The 21,056-nt window shown below is 38.9% G+C and overlaps 3 protein-coding genes across 15 annotated transcripts; 1 reads left to right on the forward strand and 2 right to left on the reverse strand.

The window, feature by feature from the left end:
• Nucleotides 1-1,035: 1,035 nt before the first annotated feature.
• LOC125501768 lies at nucleotides 1,036-4,399 on the reverse strand. Of its 8 annotated transcripts, none has more exons than XM_048658522.1 (5): nucleotides 2,310-2,724; nucleotides 2,064-2,191; nucleotides 1,746-2,004; nucleotides 1,485-1,660; nucleotides 1,036-1,091 (listed from the first exon to the last, which is right to left on the reverse strand). In XM_048658522.1, the coding sequence occupies exons 3-5, from the start codon at nucleotides 1,941-1,943 to the stop codon at nucleotides 1,052-1,054; spliced, it is 414 nt and encodes a 137-aa protein (XP_048514479.1). In that variant the 5' UTR covers nucleotides 1,944-2,004; nucleotides 2,064-2,191; nucleotides 2,310-2,724; the 3' UTR covers nucleotides 1,036-1,051. The 8 variants fall into 8 exon arrangements, 3 of the variants coding, with proteins under 3 accessions (XP_048514479.1, XP_048514481.1, XP_048514480.1); XR_007279395.1 differs by lacking the exon at nucleotides 1,036-1,091 and adding an exon at nucleotides 1,381-1,404 and having other exon boundaries at nucleotides 2,310-2,734; XR_007279398.1 differs by lacking the exon at nucleotides 1,036-1,091 and adding an exon at nucleotides 4,291-4,399 and having other exon boundaries at nucleotides 1,411-1,660; nucleotides 2,310-2,464.
• Nucleotides 3,797-5,235, forward strand: LOC105689651 (transmembrane protein 256-like). Of its 2 annotated transcripts, XM_012406823.3 has the most exons (5): nucleotides 3,797-3,938; nucleotides 4,026-4,117; nucleotides 4,408-4,567; nucleotides 4,708-4,826; nucleotides 4,912-5,235. In XM_012406823.3, exons 2-5 carry the CDS (start codon nucleotides 4,028-4,030, stop codon nucleotides 5,053-5,055), a joined length of 513 nt encoding a protein of 170 aa, XP_012262246.2. In that variant the 5' UTR covers nucleotides 3,797-3,938; nucleotides 4,026-4,027; the 3' UTR covers nucleotides 5,056-5,235. The 2 variants fall into 2 exon arrangements, with proteins under 2 accessions (XP_012262246.2, XP_012262244.2); XM_012406821.3 differs by lacking the exon at nucleotides 3,797-3,938 and having other exon boundaries at nucleotides 3,945-4,117.
• A 1,046-nt stretch (nucleotides 5,236-6,281) lies between these two features.
• Nucleotides 6,282-20,872, reverse strand: LOC105689642 (E3 ubiquitin-protein ligase TRIP12). Of its 5 annotated transcripts, XM_048658463.1 has the most exons (25): nucleotides 20,502-20,872; nucleotides 19,845-20,440; nucleotides 17,475-17,810; nucleotides 16,981-17,289; nucleotides 15,453-15,804; nucleotides 15,111-15,304; nucleotides 14,626-14,799; nucleotides 13,766-14,142; nucleotides 13,394-13,678; nucleotides 12,912-13,292; nucleotides 12,665-12,837; nucleotides 12,387-12,561; nucleotides 12,079-12,301; nucleotides 11,727-11,967; nucleotides 11,243-11,648; nucleotides 10,951-11,139; nucleotides 10,683-10,871; nucleotides 10,394-10,585; nucleotides 10,116-10,321; nucleotides 9,556-9,981; nucleotides 9,219-9,471; nucleotides 8,852-9,097; nucleotides 8,429-8,758; nucleotides 7,977-8,295; nucleotides 6,282-7,881 (listed from the first exon to the last, which is right to left on the reverse strand). In XM_048658463.1, the coding sequence occupies exons 3-25, from the start codon at nucleotides 17,779-17,781 to the stop codon at nucleotides 7,685-7,687; spliced, it is 6,144 nt and encodes a 2,047-aa protein (XP_048514420.1). In that variant the 5' UTR covers nucleotides 17,782-17,810; nucleotides 19,845-20,440; nucleotides 20,502-20,872; the 3' UTR covers nucleotides 6,282-7,684. The 5 variants fall into 5 exon arrangements, with proteins under 5 accessions (XP_048514420.1, XP_020710086.2, XP_020710084.2 ...); XM_020854427.3 differs by lacking the exon at nucleotides 19,845-20,440; XM_020854425.3 differs by lacking the exons at nucleotides 19,845-20,440; nucleotides 20,502-20,872 and adding an exon at nucleotides 19,034-19,780.
• Between the last annotated feature and the right edge of the window lie 184 nt (nucleotides 20,873-21,056).

Consider the following 21,056-nt stretch of genomic DNA (forward strand, 5'->3'; position numbering starts at 1 on the left):
TTATTCTGGGGAATACTTCACTTTTTTGCCGAAAAAAACAGTAAGCCTATAGCCTTGGAATTTTCTCAAAATCTGAGATGAAGAATCAGATTTTTTTTGGAAGGGTTTGTCAAGCTATCCTTATGTATTTTGATTTCAGGAATCCGAATCTGCAAGAAAAATAATTCCATCTATGAAAATGATCGAGTTATCAACGAATAATCGTTCGAAAAAGTGAAAAATCAAAGATATCTTTATGGGATCTTACGCCAGCTCAATTTCATTGACGGCTTCTTGTTCGATACGCTTTTTTACGTAGGAAAAGCGTCCTGGAATTATTCTGGGGAATACTTCACTTTTTTGCCGAAAAAAACAGTAAGCCTATAGCCTTGGAATTTTCTCAAAATCTGAGATGAAGATCCAGATTTTTTTCCAAAGAGTTTCTTACGCTTTCCTCATGTATTTTGATCTCAGGAATCCGAATCTGCAAGAAAAATAATTCCATCTATGAAAATGATCGAGTTATCAACGAATAATCGTTCGAAAAAGTGAAAAATCAAAGATATCTTTATGGGATCTTACGCCAGCTCAATTTCATTGACGGCTTCTTGTTCGATACGCTTTTTTACGTAGGAAAAGCGTCCTGGAATTATTCTGGGGAATACTTCACTTTTTTGCCGAAAAAAACAGTAAGCCTATAGCCTTGGAATTTTCTCAAAATCTGAGATGAAGAATCAGATTTTTTTTGGAAGGGTTTGTCAAGCTATCCTTATGTATTTTGATTTCAGGAATCCGAATCTGCAAGAAAAATAATTCCATCTATGAAAATGATCGAGTTATCAACGAATAATCGTTCGAAAAAGTGAAAAATCAAAGATATCTTTATGGGATCTTACGCCAGCTCAATTTCATTGACGGCTTCTTGTTCGATACGCTTTTTTACGTAGGAAAAGCGTCCTGGAATTATTCTGGGGAATACTTCACTTTTTTGCCGAAAAAAACAGTAAGCCTATAGCCTTGGAATTTTCTCAAAATCTGAGATGAAGATCCAGATTTTTTTCCAAAGAGTTTCTTACGCTTTCCTCATGTATTTTGATCTCAGGAATCCGAATCTGCAAGAAAAATAATTCCATCTATGAAAATGATCGAGTTATCAACGAATAATCGTTCGAAAAAGTGAAAAATCAAAGATATCTTTATGGGATCTTACGCCAGCTCAATTTCATTGACGGCTTCTTGTTCGATACGCTTTTTTACGTAGGAAAAGCGTCCTGGAATTATTCTGGGGAATACTTCACTTTTTTGCCGAAAAAAACAGTAAGCCTATAGCCTTGGAATTTTCTCAAAATCTGAGATGAAGATCCAGATTTTTTCCGAAGAGTTTCTTACGCTTTCCTTATGTATTTTGATCCCAGGAATCCGAATCTGCAAGAAAAATAATTCCATCTATGAAAATGATCGAGTTATCAACGAATAATCGTTCGAAACAATGAAAAATCAAGGACATTTTGACGGGCACTTGAGCTTCATATGCCGAATGTGAAGACCGACATAATAGTATGCTTGGAAGGCATACAGCTGTAATGAAATCTACGAAAGTTGATGTACGCATCTCGGATCCTGTGGTTACGATTCTTTTTGTATAGGACTCCAAGTCTCCAGCTGATTTGCATTTCATATCCTAAGAAAGGAGAGAGATATTTTCAATATTATTTCTAACACATGGCATATCTTGAACTTTAAGAGAGGTTTAAAAGTAGGGCTACCATGGGTTGTGAAATGACTGCAGTTCTTGAAATGATACATGTACTAGGAAGTATGATTTCTCTTTCTTCAACTCTCTGTGTCGTTTCCAGAAGCAGAGCAACAACATGTTTGCGGTGGGCAGCTGGACCTTGCCCAGCGACACACTGGCAGTGACTTTCCGCCAAGGTACACAGGGGTGTAATAATAACATCTGACATATACCGCAAGCACTCTGTCGTTTCAGCTTTGCATTCTCCCCTGGGACAAATACAGTTCGACCTGGAAGAATGAAACGAATAGCAGTGATCATCTCTTCTGGTATTCATTTTAAAACCAACCAAGTATGATCGGACTTTTCTCTAGATTGAATCCCATATTCTAGCTGTCAGTCTAGCCCCTCTGCTCTTGAGGTAGCACTTTGATTCTTCTACTCCGAAATGGTGACATTTACTTCCAGTAGTATTCACTGCCGAAAAAAATAAAAATGAACTTAATAAGCACCATACAGAAACTGTCACTGACTGAACCTCAACGTCGTTCATTCAAATAAAGCACACCGCATGCCGGATGTTGGAAGATCATACCTTTACTAATTGTATAATTGAGTGTCAGCACGCATAGAAATCTCATCTGGTGTAAACTTCTGGGAGCTGTCATACAATCGTTAGAGTAGAGGTTGAGCATTCGCAAAATAACGTGATATACTCGCAGTGCCATACCGTTGATTTTCAAACGATTCCTACAAACAAATCAATTATTATTTCACATGCTGAACAATTTCGCAAGACTCACTTAATGCACTGCTGTATAAATAATCTTTATTCGTCCGAATATACTATTAATTAACCCGTTTAAATTAACATCTGCTCTGCCAATTTGATTCATGTTCAATCCGGCGGCGGGGTCCATTTTGAAATTGGGGGACTATGCGCAAACGTTAGTAACTCGTCGAAATAGGAGACGAGTTTACTCCGAGCTTTTTCGCGGCTTCCTATTGGTTCCTAGCAAAAAAAGCATGATGGCGCCGGGCAACCAATAGGAAGCCGCGAAAAAACTCGGAGCTTAAACTCGTCTGCTATTTCGACGAGTTACTAACGTTTGCGTATAGTCTCCTAATTTCCTGGCTCCTCACTCATCATATTCTCCTGATACCAAAATTCATTTTTCGACGTCCAATTTTCGCCCTGGCGACACGAAAATCAGCCATATCTACGATTTTGCCCGGCATCGAACCTCACGACCAAGACTTATTACGACTTTATTACGAGACTCTTTGCACGGAATTCAAGGAAATATGAAAATATAACATGGTTTATCATTAAATATTGTATAAATTTAGAAAATTGATAAATAAAACATTTCTTTACTGATATATTCTCCGATGAGACGGAGACGGCGGCGGTTATTGACACACCCGGACATTATATTGTTAAATATGATACCGTTACTTTGGTATTATCTGCGAATTCCTTCTTTTTTTACGAGCAGTTGTACCTTTATGAATATCATTTTATGCCCAATTTCGTCTTAATTAAATAACACGGATGAATAATTAATGAAGTGTCAATTTGAGGGGGCTTTTCGGTGAAGATTGAAAATGAATTGCAACACATTATTGGGAATATTACATGGATTTATAAAATAGAAAAATGCATGTTCTCTGATAACAGATTTTTTCTAAAGGGTTCATCACGCTAGTTGCATGTAATTCGATCTCAGAAATCCGAATCCGCAAGCAAAACAATTTCATCGATGAAATTGATTGAGTTATCGCCGAATAATCAATCGAAAAAGTGAAAAATCAAGGATAACTCGTTGGGATTTCAACCTAGCTCAATTTGAATGACGGCTTCTTGTTCGATACGCTTTTTTACGTAAGAGAAAATAATTCAAATGCACAATACCTCAGCATATTCAGTGCAGGTCAGTAAAATCGCTATCCGAAATCTAAAAGCCAGAATCAAAGTATCATCCATTCTAGTGTAGGTCCCTGTTGATTTCGTACCGACCTACCCCCTGTCGCTTTGAGTCGAGTACCATTGAGTACTACGAAGTATAGTTACTCAATGCTATTACGTACGAGCTATCGCAACACGAGTGTTAATGTTTTTTAATCGCGTTCCTCGACTCTTGACAATTTCACAGTTTTTCAGTGCAAATAATTTAATGGTGTCGCCAACAGATCATACAAATATCATCCTAAGTTGAGAGAGGTAGTTGATAAAATCCTATTGTAAAATCAAAGAAAATAACCAATAATCTGCCACCGCTTGAGCACAATATCTCATTACGAGTTACAGAAATGGGAATTCAAGAAGCTTTGAATTTTGCATTGTACACTAATCCACTTAGCTCTAGTGCGTTAGGTATCGCAAAATCCGCAGTAACTGGCGTAAGTGCGAATCATACATAATTTAGTAGTTTTCTTTCTGTCTTCGCGTTTCCTGCCACAATCCCGCTGAGTTTCAGTTTCGTCAGATACGTTCATTGATTGGTAATCAACGCTTTAAATTGTAACGATCTAGTTCTCGACCAATTCATAACCATTTACCATATTATTCATACCTATTCGCATTTGATAAGAAGTCGTTTGCGCTCTTATGAATAGTTGAAAATCGACGAGTTCAGAATTTTCACCATTTATTGGTATCGTATTATTTTACAATGTTTCTATTCTTTCAGGCTGCAGGTTACATCGGACTCACTCCGAAGTCTGATATCAAAATGGTCAGCCCTCCTCCAGTACCTTTATGGAAACTCGCAGCTGCTACGGGTCCTTACGTAAAGCTTGCAGCTTTCAGTGGCGCTGTTGCTGTTATCCTCGGCGCTTATGGCTCTCACCGTGAGTTGAAGTAAAACATTATCTTCCTCATTATGATGAAAATTGTAGTCAGTACGCTGTTGCAAGTCCAATATCTGCAGCTTTCACAGCTTCGGGCAACCAGAAACTAATGCAAATGTTGTAATTTTTCCTCAAACCAGGACAATATCCAAAAGCAACTGGGAGGGAGAATATGAAAGTCTTTCATACCGCTAGCCAATACCATTTTGTTCACACACTTGCACTCTTGGGTTTGCCGCTTTGCAGAGCACCGAATGTGGTAAGAATCATTGAGTGCACGTTTACCTTATTTAATCTTGTGGCTGAAACAGAAATTGTGAAGACTAATGAATTTTTCTCTCCAGGCTGGAGTATTTATGGTCTCTGGAATTCTGTTGTTCTGCGGTCCATGTTACTACTTTGCCTTCACGTCTGACAAACGTTTCAGTAAATTTACTCCTTTTGGAGGTACGTGCTTCATTCTTGGCTGGTTATCGATGTTGTATTGATTCTTCAAGATTCCTTCAGTCGAGCCAACTAATGCCAAAGGAATTGACACATATGATGAATCCAAGATCTCACTATTCCGTATTGATGATGTAACACACTTTATTTTCACGACATTGTTCCCAGATCCAATTTTTTGTTAGATCAAATTGCAATAAACATGCATTTGTACTGTGGTAAAATTTTCCGTGTTATAATTTATTGAGCAGAAAAACAAACATTCGTGGATAGGGCATGGTGCTCTTTACCTGTAAACATACATGTAGTTTACAATGTTGTTTATTAAATAGATCCGGGGGACAGAATTATGTTTTTTTTTTTAAATAAAACGAGTCCTTCAATCTTCAATGTTTATGTGCTACTTTTTCGATATAAATATAACTTTAGTCTGTGTTAAACGTATAATAATATGCTGTGGGTTTTCGTGTCACTTTAAACTAACAAGGGTACTTACGCACGTATCTCAATACACGGAGAGTTCATCTCTCACATTTTGCACAATTTTTATCTATCATAGTGCACAGATATTAAGAAAAAAATTAAAAAAAAAAATAATAGTGATAATAATAAGAAATTGCATATTCCGTTGTACGAGTTTTACACTATAATAACATATTTATGATATAACGCTGTTGGATGTTAGCATTTTTACTTTATCACCACCAGACCGAGTTTGTTGAAAAATTCTCTATATTAAAAATACCTTAAATAAGTTATCAGCTAATCCACTATTTTACCTTTCATAGAACGGTAAAATTAATCAGAAATTTAACAACTACCTAGTTTGGCAAGCAATTATTTGAGATAATATTTCAGCACATAATAATAGGATCAGGATACGAATAAATATCAACGTATCTCACTGCTCGTTGGAGCTGATTTAAATGATACGTTTATTTTGAGGAAGAGTATGAAATAATTTCGAATATCCAGCATTTAAAAATAGCACTACACATGCGAATTCTATACAAAGAAATAAATTATTTCTTCATCAATTATTTGTTGCAGTTGCTGTGATGTGAAAGAAAAAAAATAGATTTTTGGAGCATTTATATTAATAAATGAAAAAAAAAAAAAAAAAACCATGAGACGCCGTAAAATGGGTTGGATTCATTATTTTGAACAATTGTTAAATGATTGAAAAATATTTTTTGTTTCTTACCAGATTCAAGATCTAACTCTGGTATTTGTAATTGTGCTCCGTCAAGTTTTTAAACTCACAATGAAATGCACGATATCCTTTTTATTAACGTGAATCACAGTAATACATCGACGCAGCGAAAAACGGTCTGATGATGTTGGCTATATAGTCTTACATAACTAAGTAATATAATCAGACTATCTTACTTATGATAGAAAACAAAAATCGAATAATAATAATAATAATATTAATTAACAATATATGAATTAAAATTAAATATGTTAATATGATGGGTTTGTGTGTCGCACAACAATTTAGGCGTAATTCGGTCAAAGCGCCTGTACAAATCAATTATCCATACAGCGGACACAAGAGATCGATTGATAATAACACAAACAAGAGACACGCCGTACGTTCCAAGTTTGATTTTAATGACTCGTTAATGGATTTATCATTTTTGTGTCAGATATTATTTAATTCAAATATGTATTGTGTGAAGCCGGCGTTACTGTTCGTAAAGATTTCAGCCAGCTAAATATGGATATACAGGTACCCATTATTTATCTGGTGCTAATCAAAAAGAGAACACAAATTAGTCCGAATAATTGAGTAGGAAAAAAAAGGTTTGAAGGATAGAATATCAAGCCGTGACGGCATTAAATTTATCGTTAATATAAAACTTTACCTAATACTAATAACTCCGTCTTTATCACCTACACATATTTCTCCCGTCTTTTGTATATTCGTGTAACCGAGATCAATCTGACACGCCAATCTGATCGAGCAACGTTATTTTTAATCCGAGTATATGTATCGGATTATCGATTGCATTACTCTGTCAATCGCAGAGAGAACATGAGATCAAGAATTGATAAAATTGGAATTCAGCTGTGGCTTAAACTGATTGGCGCGCAGAATAATTTTGGTTTAAACGTTCGTAGCGATATCATAATAATTCTGTCAAGTATTCACTTAATGTAGAATTGCATATAACAAACTATATCGAGATAATGGTTATATTTACATTTTCGTTATCCGTTATTATTGTAACACACCGAATACAAAAGTTCGGACTTTTACTGATCGGTGGCATGGGTGGAACGTAACCTTTTCATCAAAAGTAGCCTCAAGTCAGCCTCACTCTGATGCTGATCACCTTATATCCCGTAAAATATACAACGAATCAAATGGCTATAGACGTAAAAAATGATGGTGATAATAATAATAGTAATGATAATAATAATAACAATAATAATAATAATATTAATAATCAACAACCAAACTGGAATTTATTTTGAATGAAATCGTTGAGAGAATGAAACTAAATAATATCTATTCAAAAACCATATTTATAAGTATAAAGTGTGAAACGTATCATTGCTTCGTTGGTATAAGCGTTACGGGTCCAAGTTTTGTAATAGTGACGTTTTTCGAATCGGTCGATCGACAATCGGGTCTGTCAGATAAATCCATTTAGGTATCAGAAGTTCCTAGGAAAGATGGAACGAGTGCTGACCCTCTTGTGCAGCCATTCGCAATTTTTCACGCATTATTTCTAGCGTTGTGTAATCTGGTAATTTTAGATAATTTACACACGTCATTACCGAAGGAAGGAAATCGTCAGTCTTCATCAGTGGGTCGAATGTCTTGCGCACTATCGTTAGTGGCGGTGTGAGACTCTTAAATCCTGAAACAAAAGCCGGTTTGATGGTGAACAAATATTCCATGAAATCGGTAGCTGTTCATGACGATGACATCGATCTCAATTACAGAGAGACGTACCTCCGACGGGTAACCTGGGAGAGCCGGTAACAAACTGAATGAACTGACGCTGCTCTTCGCTTTTATATTCAGACATGACCTCGAAGAGAAACCGAATTGCACGAGAGTCGGGGGTATAGCCATGATCTGTCCTGCAGCATTCCAGCAAAGTTTTTACATCCCAACGACTACCTGTCTGAGCGTGACCGCAAAATATCGGCTCCAACTCCTCGGGGAAAAACAGACGCAGTTGGGCAGGAGGAAATACTGACTCAAACCCTTCTTTAAAGGCCTCCATTTGCCTAAATACGCCTTCGTAGAGGAACCAGTGAACCACCAACTGACAAAATTTAAGAAAATTTTTCTCTGGTTAACTATTCAAAGTTTTTGTAAAGTAAAATAACATAAAATAAAGGAAAATGAAATAAAATAAATAAATAAATAAAACATTAATGTATGTAAGTCAATTATACCTTGATATATTGATCTAGATTATGTATGTCGACAGCGACCTCACTCCCGCCTTTTCTGAGTTCAATATTTTCGTAACCTGGAAGTTCAAAGACGAGACCCAGATCGCTTATGGGACAACCATCTAAGGAAAGGGACTCTATCAACTGATTCTTTTCGGTAGGCCTCAGAGTTTGGTCCCTTTCGATAGCCTCCTTTCGCCTCACAATGTCTTGAAGTTTACTCAATGTACGATAGACATCGGGACACACGTAGTAACAATCATTTAGTGTCAACGTGAGCTCCTCTCCCAATAACCAGCGGTAGAACGTTAAGCTGAACGGTAAATCCAACTGACAGAAAGAAAATATTCACATTAAGAATCACGGGGCTCTGGCAATTGTTGACGCGAACAAAAAACTAATTCAAAAACTATGCATATTCACCATTCTTGAATCATAGATAGCCTTAGCCATGAATTTTCCGAGAAATTTAAACTTTGTTTTTAACTTGGCCAATTGTGAAACCTTTGTATTCCATGGTATAGGCGTTGGGAAAAGACCATGTGGGCTATTGACATATCCACCTGGAGTGGGTGACGAGCTACCGTGCCACAATTCCAGATCCGCACGCTGCAGTTCTCGTGAAACTAACGCGTAGAACTCTAACGTAGGGCCTAAGCCGGTACCAACCTAAAATTATCAAAATTTATTAATTCTTGGACCAAATACTCAACCGTGTCAAAGTACGAACGAAAAGAAAAAAAAGAAGCATTTACTGTCAAATTTAAAAAATCTCAAACGTCCATATTACCTCATTAACGTACTGCACTTCGAGAAGCGCTTTACTTGATGCCAAATCCTGAATGACTTGTTCAGCTTGTTTGAGAATGTCTGTCCTCGATATGGTTCTTTTTCTTCTCTCTAAACGTGGCGTTACCCTTTCCTGACTGTCCGAACCCGATAGTTCAGGAGCGGAATCGAGAAGTCGCTGCAGCGCTCGGTCCCGATCAAAAGACGTTGCATAGAGCAATAACTGCCTCGTTTCAAATGGGAACAGGAATGGGCTGGAAAAATGATTATTATTACTATCAGCAATGCGCGATCTTCGCTTTAACGTAATACAAATTTTGGTGGGATAATTTTCTCACCAAACTGCGGCTATCTGTTGAAGCCACGAAGGAAGATTCCCAGTCATGATAACGAGCGGATCTTGGAGTTGTCTGCTAGCTTTAGCAGCGATTTTGTTATTAACAAAATCTTGGGCAGATAGTGGACTGACGCTTTTGAGATGAGGAAACAATACACCCCAATGTCGATTTAGAGCATGCAATAGGCGCAACAAACAAAGCCCGTCCAACGAGGCATCAGTGATTGTTACAGAGAGCGGTAGAGTCGGAGCTAGATATGGCGCCAGAGGGCATCGTGGAGGTGGGATGGTTCCTTCGAGCCATAAATTGTCTTCCTTTCTCTTAGAGCTTATTTTTGTGCTTTTTCCTTTTCCCTTGCGGCTACCACTACTTTGGGAACTCGACCCGGGTTTTGAGGATATCGTTGTTTCATCCTCTGGGACAGGTCTGACACAGAGAGCGAATAATTCTTGAAAGTAAGTTTGGAACTTTGTCAGATGATACATGAATCGCGTTTCTCTACACATCCTCTATCCTGGATGATTGATTTTTTCAAACAAGATGGAAATATTATTACGCACCTGTAGTAAATCGTATGCGTCTGTACCCAGACAGCATCGTGACCCAGCGGAGCCTCCCCATCAGCCTCAGCTTCAGAGTGATCTAATCCCGAGCAACCGAATTGCCGTACGGCTTGATAGACGGTCATATTGAATGGCAGCACTTGATCCCCGATGAGAAATTGTAGTTTATGCTTGGCTGACCCCTGGCTTATAACTACAGCGGCCTGAACGTATCGATTGGATGGTTAGTTAGAATTAGCGAATCGCGTTTTCTTTGGAAAAAGTAAAAGACTTACAAGAGTGTCATCTATATCATCTTCACTATTGTCATCGTCACTGACCATAGATTCCGCGTCTCTTATCCTTCCGTATCCTCTCACCATTAAGTAGCGCTCGATAGCCTGAACCAGAGCTAAGGGATCTATTTTCACGGTACCTCCTTTCCAATGTTTGAGATTATTGCAGCCTGGGTGCCGTTGAAGATTGCACTGAATCAACAAATATGGATGTTATAACATAACTCTGAATTACGGATAAAGATAATGTATCAATGCACTTGAACTCAAACGGCGTTTGTTTCAATACCTTGAGCTGGTGAGTGTTGAAGAACTTTAATGCACTAGTCCCTCCTCGGCCAGCTCCAGAACCAGCTGGTAAATCGTGTACTTTTACAGGAAATTGTTCCAGTTGAGCAACACAGCTATTTAGCTTAGCAACCAGCGCACCAAACGCTCCAGCATTCAAGTCTACCAAGACTCCATTGTCTTGTTCGATCTGACAAAAAATATATCGATGTCAATTTTTTGATGTTTAGAATTACTTTACATAAACGTTGAACGAATGATTTGCTTACAGTAGAATCAGCAAAGAGTTTCCAAAACATCCGTAACCGATCGTATCGATGTCCAGGAGCGTCAGTGGTTGTGAGGTAGTTGAGCAGGGCTTTAATTAATCCGCTGTAATTCATCTCAAATGGGGAAATATCACTTTCTAATACTATATCACGCAGCTCCGTCAAGGCAGATAGCATTTCATCCATTTCCTGAGATGAAAAATTAAAAATTAACGTGAGAATTCGAGATATCTATCTGCTACTGTTTCTTTGTTCTCAGGCTAGTAGTTTTAGTAAATATAATGTAACTTACGTTTGACTGAAGTCGTTGTATCGCTGCAGTCAGCCTGGCAAGGACAGTAAGTGCTGGATGGGTACAAGGAGCGTCGTCTTGATATCTAGCTAAGAATTGCGAGGCTTGTTCTCTAACCCAAGCCTTGGCTTTGTCCCGATTTCCTCCAGTCAAGCTGGGATTGCTGGGTGGTTTGGCTAGACTCGTGGAAGAACTAGAATCACGTTTGTCACTGGCTGTGCTCGACGAAGAAGATTTTCGACCCCACCTAGCTGGGTTTAAATTTCCCAAGAATCTACTATTCTTCGGTGTGAATCCAGTGAACAATGACTCCGGTTGCTGAGCCTGCTGAGGAATCGCACTACCCAGCCTCGAAAATCGACCCTTCTTATTTTGCCGCTTGCGCTTTAGTACATCCCCTATCCTTCTGAGAGAGATTTTAATTACAATTAGAATTCCTGTCCAATTAGATGTGAATATAGGAAGGAAGGGGGCAAAAACTTACAAATGAGCACTTTGAGGTGTACTTGAATCATCGGCACTAGCATTTAAATCAGTTCTACTTCGAGTTTCCATAGTGGCAGTAAGACTTGGTTTTAATTGGCTAGTAGCGATTGCGCCAATTAATATATTTCCGTTTGTGGTTGGTGATGCAATGGGTGACGTTGCACTGCTTGATGAAAGTGTCGTAGCGGAAGAAAGTGGAGTGTTTGAGGGTCCAGGTTGTGGACTTGGCAGAGATAGTCCTGGGAACAAAAAGTTGAGACGAAGATAATCACATAACCGTTCTATCTTTCTTTCTTTTTTTTTTTTCTGTTTCAATACTAGTTCGGTCATTATTAGCAAATCAAGCTCACCCGAAGGGCACTTAGGAGGTGATACGCCCAGCGGTATTTCCGGATCAGCGAGCTGTCGCACTTGATGCAATACTCCTTCACGATGAAAATGCACCCCAAATACTTGCGGTAGTCTTTTCATAAGAATGCTTGCCATCTGTAGAGCTCCGATTACGATCCTCAAATCCTGCGAGGCCAACATTCCCGCTATGTGAGATGACACTACTTGATTTTTTAGCACCTCCTAAAAAATTGATAAAGTGAATTTCTCTTAAACTCATAGGTATTAGTAGTAAACTATATTTCTGAAAGATCTGAATGTTATATACCTTGAGTAAGTCGGTAGAGGCGTAATAAACCATGCGAAGAAGAGCTCGCAGGCATTTACACTTCACAGCAGGCCCCGCAGAGCTACTGTATACTTCGTATAAAACTGAGAACAACGTTCGGATGAAAGAAACGAGCCATTCGTTGGTCTCAATTACTGGAGGTACAACGTCCATGCTGAAAATTTCCGTATATTATGGTTCATTACAGAGCTAATTGAGATTTTTTTTTTCGGATGGCAAAGTAATTTTGCATACCAAGAATAGGCGAATTTCTTTACCTTGACAGACAGTTCGGAGTCTTCCCCTCCGCAGGATTTGTATTCACCCTGCGAAATATACTCCTGGCCATTCCTATATCTTCATTGATCTGCTTCATCACAGTCAAGTCTATCGTGTATGTACGACCCAACGTGGATAAACATATTTCATCCTCGCCGTTCTGAAAAGCCATCTGAAAAAGTTATTGAAATTAAAAGTCAAGGATATGTTCATAGTCTTTTTTTTTCACAAAAAAAGTCGAGGTACCTCAATAATTCTTGAATCGATGGTGCTAAAAGGGTGGCAACAGTGTCTTTCATCACGCCATTCCCAGTGTACAGTTTCCTGTTGATTGTTGGTCCTTTCGAGCAAGCTATTTACACTAAATATGCCATCGGTGGGCAGCGATGGCATGAGTTCCTCTATGAGACAAGTTATCTCGTACCACTCTTGGGGAGATCTTGGTACGAGCTCTACATCTTCAGTCTTAACCTCCAGAGACCCAGTAAGCAGATAACTGAGAGTGAAGGCTATATTTTGTTGGAGCAGTAGCTGCGCCAAGTCGGGACAGCGATTTGATATCACAGAAAGCATTCGTAGTACGGTTATAAAATTGCCAATACTGTTGACTGGCGGAGTTATCATCAGCTAAAATAGAATAGATTTAAAAAAATTGATTAACTCAAATATTTATAAAATAATTTTAAAAAAGAAATGATGAAAAAAAATTCAGAAATCCGACTACCCACCAATTGTTGTAAATTCTGTAAAAGTTCTGCATTGATAATTTTATGAAGCATTGTTGGATCATGTTGAAAACTATCAACGAGGCGACTGAAGGCCTGGCAAACGCACTCAACGCTTTTTTTGTCTTGGTTGGCCAGCCTGCTGGTAAGAAGAGGTAAACTGTCGGTGACTAGATGGAAATCATCAGGGTGTAAGTTTTGACAACAGTTGGCAGTTATCGTTAGAGCAGCTCGTTGAGCAGTAATATTGAAGAAATCGACGAACTTTAGACATGCTGAAACGCCTCCCTGAAATAGTGTATTTGAGCAATGAATGATAAAGTTTCTGAATTGAATTAGTTAAAAAAGTGAATAATTTCTCTGGTATTCACATACCGCATGTAAAATTGTTTTGCTGTGTCTACGAGATAACATAGCTAGAGCTGTAAGGCATTGTTCAGCAACGTCCATACACTCGATGGATTCCAATTTTTGTAGGAAGACAGGGACGGCATCGACAACTACAGTCGATGAACGAGGCAAAGCTTCCATCATGTACGTAAGAGCTCGACACGCATGGGTCATAATAACAAAGTTGTGCTCCATTCCAAGGAGATTAATCAAAGCTGCGACCACTTGTTTGACTGGAAAACCTGTCAGCGTATCCTCATTTCCCATTACCAGTATTTCTCCCATTCCTATCACTGCTTGCAGCTGCTCGCCTTCATCGTCAACTGCCTGCAAGCCTGCCAACAGCTGCTGGGCTTTTGCCGCTGCAATTTGAAGAGAAAAAATTATTATCCTGTTCCAGTTGACTTTGGGTGAATATGTTTTGGAATAATCTCACCTCTATTATTTTTTTTTACTCATAAATACAAAAAGAAAATACATTATATGAAGATCGTAATATGATAAATAATAAATTTAAAACAAGTTTAATTATAAAAATTTCAGCTGGATTTGGCCCCAGTTTCTATATCCATCCTAGATCAAAAAAGCGGTTCTGCAAATAAGTAGTACTGTAAGCATATCCGTTGTCATATCAAAATCTCAGGCGCTCGTAGACGTTCACAATTATCTGAGAATATGATGAACGGGGCGGCACCAGCCGAAGCGCAATGTTAAAAGCAAAGAAATTTGATCAGCTATGATCTCTGATTTATTATATTAATGAAACTATGATAAAAACAAAAAATTCGCATGGATCGTGCAACTTACAAGATGATATTAAAGATGTAATGTGATTAGACGTTTACCTGAACTGGCACCCATGCTTCTGTTGAGAAGATGTTGCATCCGTGGTCCAAGAGCACCAAAGACGTGAGGAGGTAGTCCTCTAGCTTCAAGGAGAGCTTGAAGTCGTCCAACTTCTCCATCGTCACTTTCGCTATCTCCTGTTGTTCCAGACATTCCAGACGGACCTCCACTGGCTTTGATTTACATGGAACATTAGGAAAAAAAGCAAGTCAGAAAAGAATGCATGCATTAATAATTTCCCCACAAATTAAAAAATGGAACATTTTCAACAAACGTGGATTTCAACCTCACCCGTAATTTCTGTGATTGCCAGAACAGCTGGAAGTAACAAAGGAAGAGGAAAAGATAGGGAAGGAATCATTAAATTGTGTCAAAATGCTACTTCTATTCTACTGACTAATGAAAAATTGTCATTTAGCAAAATGAAGTAGTTGATCTAGTAACCGAATTTGTACGAACTAAATGATATTCATAGTATTATTACCTATTGCTGAGGTGGCTGTTGAAGCAGATTCTTCCTCGCCAGTTACAGAGCTCAACTGACTACCAGGAACAGTGGATGTAACTGAAGTTGGAGTTGAACTATTGGCTGCGGCTTCATTGCCTGACATGACAACTCCTGCTCCTCCAGTACCCCCCTCCACCATCGGCTTCCTAGCTCGTGACGAAGAGCGATGTCTGAAATGATTTGAAAAAAAATAAAAAAAAAATGGAAAAAATAAAAGTAGAAAACAATCCCTTATATTGGCTTCATTAATTTGTGGAATTGAAAGTGAAAAAAAAAAAATCTTTAGTCATTCGTCGATGGCCTTATATTTCAAGTTACCTGGAGCTGGAGCAGGAGCCCGAGGTAGAATCCTTCTTGTGATGTTTTCCTTGAATTTTGTTTGCTGGTACAGGTTCCTTCGTCTGATCGCTATAGAGCTTGACACGGGATCTTAACAAATGTTTGTGCGTAGGGTGAGATTGAGAGGAGTGGGCGGTGGTGGACGTAGGCGGGTTAGCAGTTGTTGCAGCCGGTGTGCCGCTCGTTCCTGCCCCCTCATGTGCCAACGCCCCTCCACCGCTCTCCACAGAGTTACTTGCTGCGTTACCCACTCTGATGCTGGACTTGACACCCGATACCCGACTACTCGTACTACCAACAAAGCTACTGCTCAAGCTTTGCGATTTTTGTCCTGTAATAATTTGGTAATGTTTACTTCGAGTTAAATTCACCAATAGTTAAAAGTAGGTAGAGCAAATACATGATTTGGCTACTCGTTTCTAAGTAGGAATATCGATGTGTGTGCACATCCAAAGATTCCTACATGTTATCTCAACCTAAACCAGACATTTATATTTCACATTTCTTGGTTGTAAAACTTACTCTAGTTTGCATTTTGGTGACTGCATGAATCATTTTTGCCAACTTATGGAATTGACAGTAATCGGCGAGGACACAGATATTGTGCCCTGCTTGGAGATTTAATTGTCGAGCTAACCACGTAATTTCTTTAGGCAATGATATGTGTATACGAAACGTCAGAGCAAAAACATATTATGACTGAATCGTTTGCCCCCTAATCTATGAACACGCTTCTTAATTAATGGCCTGTCAGATAGAGTCTATAACATTGGAATAACATGTCTGAGTAGCCACCGTTTTATTTGCGCTTGAGATTTAAGATGCGAGGGTGGCAATTTTAAATAAGTATTAGACTATTATATTATGCAGAGTAACTAGGCTTTGACGTTATGATATTCTCCCAGCCGTTATCCATCTTTATTTGACTCACTGCTACCAGTACAATTGACACACATGAGTTTGTGAACGAAATGGTATAACTACTTTAAGCAGTATTAACCAATATTTTCTGATAATGATTCAGATAACTTCCAAAGGTTACGCACGTGTAATCTCACACTCACAAAAAGCCACCCACAAAACTAAGACAACAAATAATATTGTATGCCACAATCCAGTTAACCTCATCGAATCATTAATAGTCAGATCCAAGGTCCAAAAATTTACCCAAGCACAATGAGAACAAATTCAGCCGTTTATAGCTGAGAAATTACACTCAGCCATTAATTAACTACAAAGCAGTAAACTGTGATGACTGATCAAGTTCTGCAGGAAGAAAAGACTAATTTTAACACAAAGCTGGAGGCTTGTCCCCACAAAAGGTATTTACGAAATGACACTTAAGATTGAATTTACAAATTGTCAGTGGCTCATGATACATCAATGTGAGTACTATATCAATGAGAGTAAGGAACTTGATTGTGAAATTTTGCGATTGTTGAGTAGAAAACAGTGTAATAACTAACTGTGACGACTATGCTGATGGTAAGAATTTGTCGAAACTTACCTCTACCTCTCGAAGTTGACGGATGGCTAGTAACAGGTGTCCCGTGTTGTGGCGGTAACGAATTTGAGTGAGCGTTGGATCCTTTTCTGGTAGAATATCCGCCAAAAAGTGGCAAATCGCAGCTATTGCTGCTGTGAAAAGAACTCTGAGAACTCTGAGGAGTTCTGGAACGTGTTCGTGATGCGACACAGTCTAGTGGGGCTGAGTTTAACTCCGGCAGAGAAGATCGGGTTGAGTTACGACCCCTCGTATTACCCTGAGACCCACTAGTCAACTGTTGTGCCTTAGGCTGCTGTCTCCAATCCGTATCTTAAATGTATTTCATTAGGTTAAAAACTTTCTGTTGCTTCTAACTCCCAATCGTCCATATGCTTTTTATACCATCATTGAGAACAATGTCGTACGGCAATTATATTGTAAAGCAGAAAAGTTTTTGATTCAGAGGTAAGACAAAGACAAACAACTGAAGACATGTGTGATGAAATTTAAATTACCTATTGGTGGCCCTAAGCCAGTAGCATGGTGGCTTCTGCGTTCTGCTTTGGTCCTGCCTTCGCTCCTGGAGGAATCGATGGATCTTCGAACTGTGTCTTGCGATAGCTGTGGGGCCTGAGGATTACCGATCGTTTGCCTACGTCGTTTTTCTTCTGATATAGCTGGGGCCTCTCCGCTGCTCTGTCTTTTTCTATATCCACTGCTGGCACCGCTAAAGCTTTTTACACCTTGCTTAGAGGTGTCTGCTGAAGCACTGGCCTTCTCTACAGACCCCCCTGACGACGACTGATCTTGTTGATCTGCCATAGATTAATCGACTCATGCCACTATTCTGTCTGCAATCAAAAAACCTACATCATGTAAAACCATTTATTGCTGAATAACCTATTTAGATAAAATGTCAGATTATCAAAAAGATTAGCAATGAAATAACAATGAGATGAACTTCAGATTGCCAGAATTTTTGAAGTTGGAAGTTCCAATAAAATAAAAATATCAGAGTTCTCAAATTAAAGTGCAGTGTCATTCATTGACACAAATACCATTTTCAAACACTCTGAATGATAAAGTTGTGCAAAAATTATGCAAGTATGCGCATGCAGTACACACTTTACTTATAAAACAATATTAGGTCATGTTTTGCAAGCTTCATTTTTTTAGCAAAGCAAGCATATGCATTGATCACACGTTTTAACAATTCTTGCATCCACGGAAAGCAGTCCAGTATTGGCTTTTCCTTTCATCAAAGAATTGCTTTGTTCATACAAGATTCAACGTAAAATATTGTGAGTTTTAAATACCAGACTAAAACATCTAACGAATTATAAAAATATTTTGGAGTTCTATTCCATCACAACTGTGAGGATTCTAATATTAGATGCAGGGATTTGTCTTTGATCAATCTATTGTCTGTTTCAAGTCTACATTATGTTAAATTCCAGCATGTTCATGGCTCTAATAGAAGGACGAAGAAAAAAAGAATGCTTGAATGACTCAAAGAATAGAAACAAAAAAAGTTTGCAGACAATGCTAAAAAGGTAGCGAACGAATACGGACAATGAAATTTAGAAATTCATTGATACCTATTAAATTTACTGTGTAGACAAATTCCTTGAATTACAATCACTGTAATTGTGGACATTTGTGGTATACGTTAAATAATTTGCAGTGGATTGATTTGTTAATGAATTACGACTATCAAGGATTCCTGAGAAATATTACAGTCAGTTCCAAAATGGGGAAATAAAACGGGAAGAAACATGAAACAATAAAGGTAAAAGTATGAGAGAAAGAAAGATCCCTGGCATAATCTTGCAGCCCTTTGTGGGGTGCGGATTATTGGCCCTAAAATTGGAGTACAGATGGGTATTGCAATAAAAATGTAAACAAGTGCATTTGTCGTGAAATAGCTGGATAAACACGAAGGTAGAGTGAGAGATTACGATAGTGCAGAATTGTCAAGGTTTTTAGTCCTAGTTGGGACGTGTGGGGCGTATTGACGCTTTGGAATGAATAACACTTATATCTTAAATCGATGTATTAATATAGTTGTACTCACTGACGAACGTACACATGTGTATTACGATATTTGCACGCAATTAGCGTTGATAGAAGATTGGTTGGTATCTGCCCGAAGAAACTGTCGCCAATAGCTTATCAAGAATCATAACAAACGGGATAGCTGCTCTTCTCGGGTTTGGAAGGATCTGCGGGTTCCGTTTTATTCTAAGATTAATTTTTTTAGTTTCTCCAAAGTTTAATTTAGAGTTTATTTTCAGTCATGGCACTCGAATGCCTTAGCTTGTCACACCACAGCGTTAAACTCACGGCACTAAACCCAACTCACGAAGACTCACGAGCAGTCAACTCACTACTAATAGAAAATCGGACAGCTGACTGGTAATGCTTCATGTTCCCTCGATAATAGGGACACAAATATACGAACGCGAGATATTGAAGCACGCGAAACATCACCAAGAGTTTTCTATGCAACAGATTTCTACCCCTCGCTATAATTTCTCACGTAAGCAGGGACCTACAACAAAGGCTTCTTCGAGCAGTCCTCCATTTGCTGCAATGGAGATCGAGCACAGAGAATGGAGGTTCTCCTTTTCAGCCAGAGAGCCACAGCACAGCCCACAGCACCAGTTGTCTGTGCTAGCTTCAACCTCTCTCTTTTCTCACTCGCTCTCTCTTTTTCTTTCTCCCCCTCTCGCCCTCTAACTCGCGATGTTACAAAAAAGCTCAGAGATGAAAGAAGAGAGGAGCACATGGCTGAGAGAGAAGGCAAAATTGGTATTGGAATGAACGATTGGGATAGACGATGAATTTTCAATGGGCACGAATAATCTATGGGATTTGATAGTTACCTTATTGTGGCAAGGTCATTGCTGTAACATCACCCTCCGTCTATTTGGTGGAAAAAGCCAAGGAATTCTAGTTTCACAATTTCCTGATAATGTATTGACACGATACAGACGACGTGCACTGGACGATGTTGAAGGCGAATGATTGGATTGGGTTGGTTAGGATTGGAAGCTTGAACGCTCCGCCCCGTGAGAATTTACGTCACTTTTTACCGTCGAAAAATTACGTCTTTAGCACGTCTAGGTGTATAATGGCCGCAGGTTCTGGCTCAAGATAATTCAAGCCTGATGACATTATACGGAATTTATTTTTTCAAAGGGTTCCAAAGGGGTTACGTTATTGTGGCAAAATTTTGATCGTACCCAACGCTGTCTGAGCACGGTTTATTTTCTAACAGCTGTGGTGCCCACTGCTAAGTTTCTTATGGAACCTCAACCAACAAAGATTCGCGCCGATTGGACGGTGGGGTTGTTTTCTCATCACCAATTGGATACTGATAAAACTCGACAAGGTCTCGAATTGCTATAGTGTCAAAACAGCTTGTCGCTAATCAACTGATCCGCCGAGTTTTCGACGATCTCAACTAGCTGATCAACCCCTATATTTTTGCATACAAGTATCAGGATTATTTCTTTAAATATCTATCAATTATTACTCACCAAAAAGGAGAGCTCCTCCCAGGAACTCGGACCTCAGTTTCTCAGTTATGCAATGAGATGCGCAAGTAGACACGTGAAAACGGAGTGTGCTGTCAAGTCGATCGGAGCGTCGTCTGCTATCGAGATATTTACGAAACGAAATTAGTTTCTATTCTCGATGGTTCGGGCAGCAAAATTCAATCTAGAATGGTTCAAGGTTAGGTTTTAGCTCTCTCAGAGAACATTCTGGGCCCGGTCGCACACTTCTTTCGTTATAGTCCGATTGATGTCGAGTCCAACAAATTTTGACTAACACCGACATTGCCCCTATAAATCAAATACAAATTCCTGCACACATCCTCAAGTTGCCACTATGAACTACGAACTGTCAAATTCTATGTCAAGCCAAAGGTGAAACCACAGAATAGTGATCTGCCTACCCGAATCCTCGATACTACCTTTGACGCATGCGCGCCATAGAAAATGGCGGTTATTCAAATCCAACATTAGCGTTCATTCTTGTTTTCTTCGATCCTCTTGTCGTTCTGTCTCTTCTTCGTCGGGCGACGGCGCCTG

Source organism: Athalia rosae, chromosome 7 (assembly GCF_917208135.1).
Source record: "Athalia rosae chromosome 7, iyAthRosa1.1, whole genome shotgun sequence".
Classification (NCBI taxonomy): domain Eukaryota; kingdom Metazoa; phylum Arthropoda; class Insecta; order Hymenoptera; family Athaliidae; genus Athalia; species Athalia rosae.

Bases quoted from the DNA above. Each gene is read 5' to 3' on its own strand.
- LOC105689642 (XM_020854427.3), bottom strand. From the start codon at position 17,781: ATGGCAGATCAACAAGATCAGTCGTCGTCAGGGGGGTCTGTAGAGAAG. The intron at 17,290-17,474 runs GTAATTTAAATT...AATACATTTAAG, and splicing joins TGGCTTAGGGCCACCAATAG to ATACGGATTGGAGACAGCAG. The intron at 11,140-11,242 runs GTAAGTTACATT...TTTTCATCTCAG, and splicing joins TACAACGACTTCAGTCAAAC to GAAATGGATGAAATGCTATC.
- LOC125501768 (XM_048658522.1), bottom strand. From the start codon at position 1,943: ATGTCAGATGTTATTATTACACCCCTGTGTACCTTGGCGGAAAGTCAC. The intron at 1,661-1,745 runs GTAGCCCTACTT...CTCCTTTCTTAG, and splicing joins CAGTCATTTCACAACCCATG to GATATGAAATGCAAATCAGC. The intron at 1,092-1,484 runs GTCCTTGATTTT...TTTTTCTTGCAG, and splicing joins GCTCAAGTGCCCGTCAAAAT to ATTCGGATTCCTGAGATCAA.
- LOC105689651 (XM_012406823.3), top strand. From the start codon at position 4,028: ATGGGAATTCAAGAAGCTTTGAATTTTGCATTGTACACTAATCCACTT. The intron at 4,118-4,407 runs GTAAGTGCGAAT...CTATTCTTTCAG, and splicing joins CAAAATCCGCAGTAACTGGC to GCTGCAGGTTACATCGGACT. The intron at 4,827-4,911 runs GTAAGAATCATT...TTTTCTCTCCAG, and splicing joins TTTGCAGAGCACCGAATGTG to GCTGGAGTATTTATGGTCTC.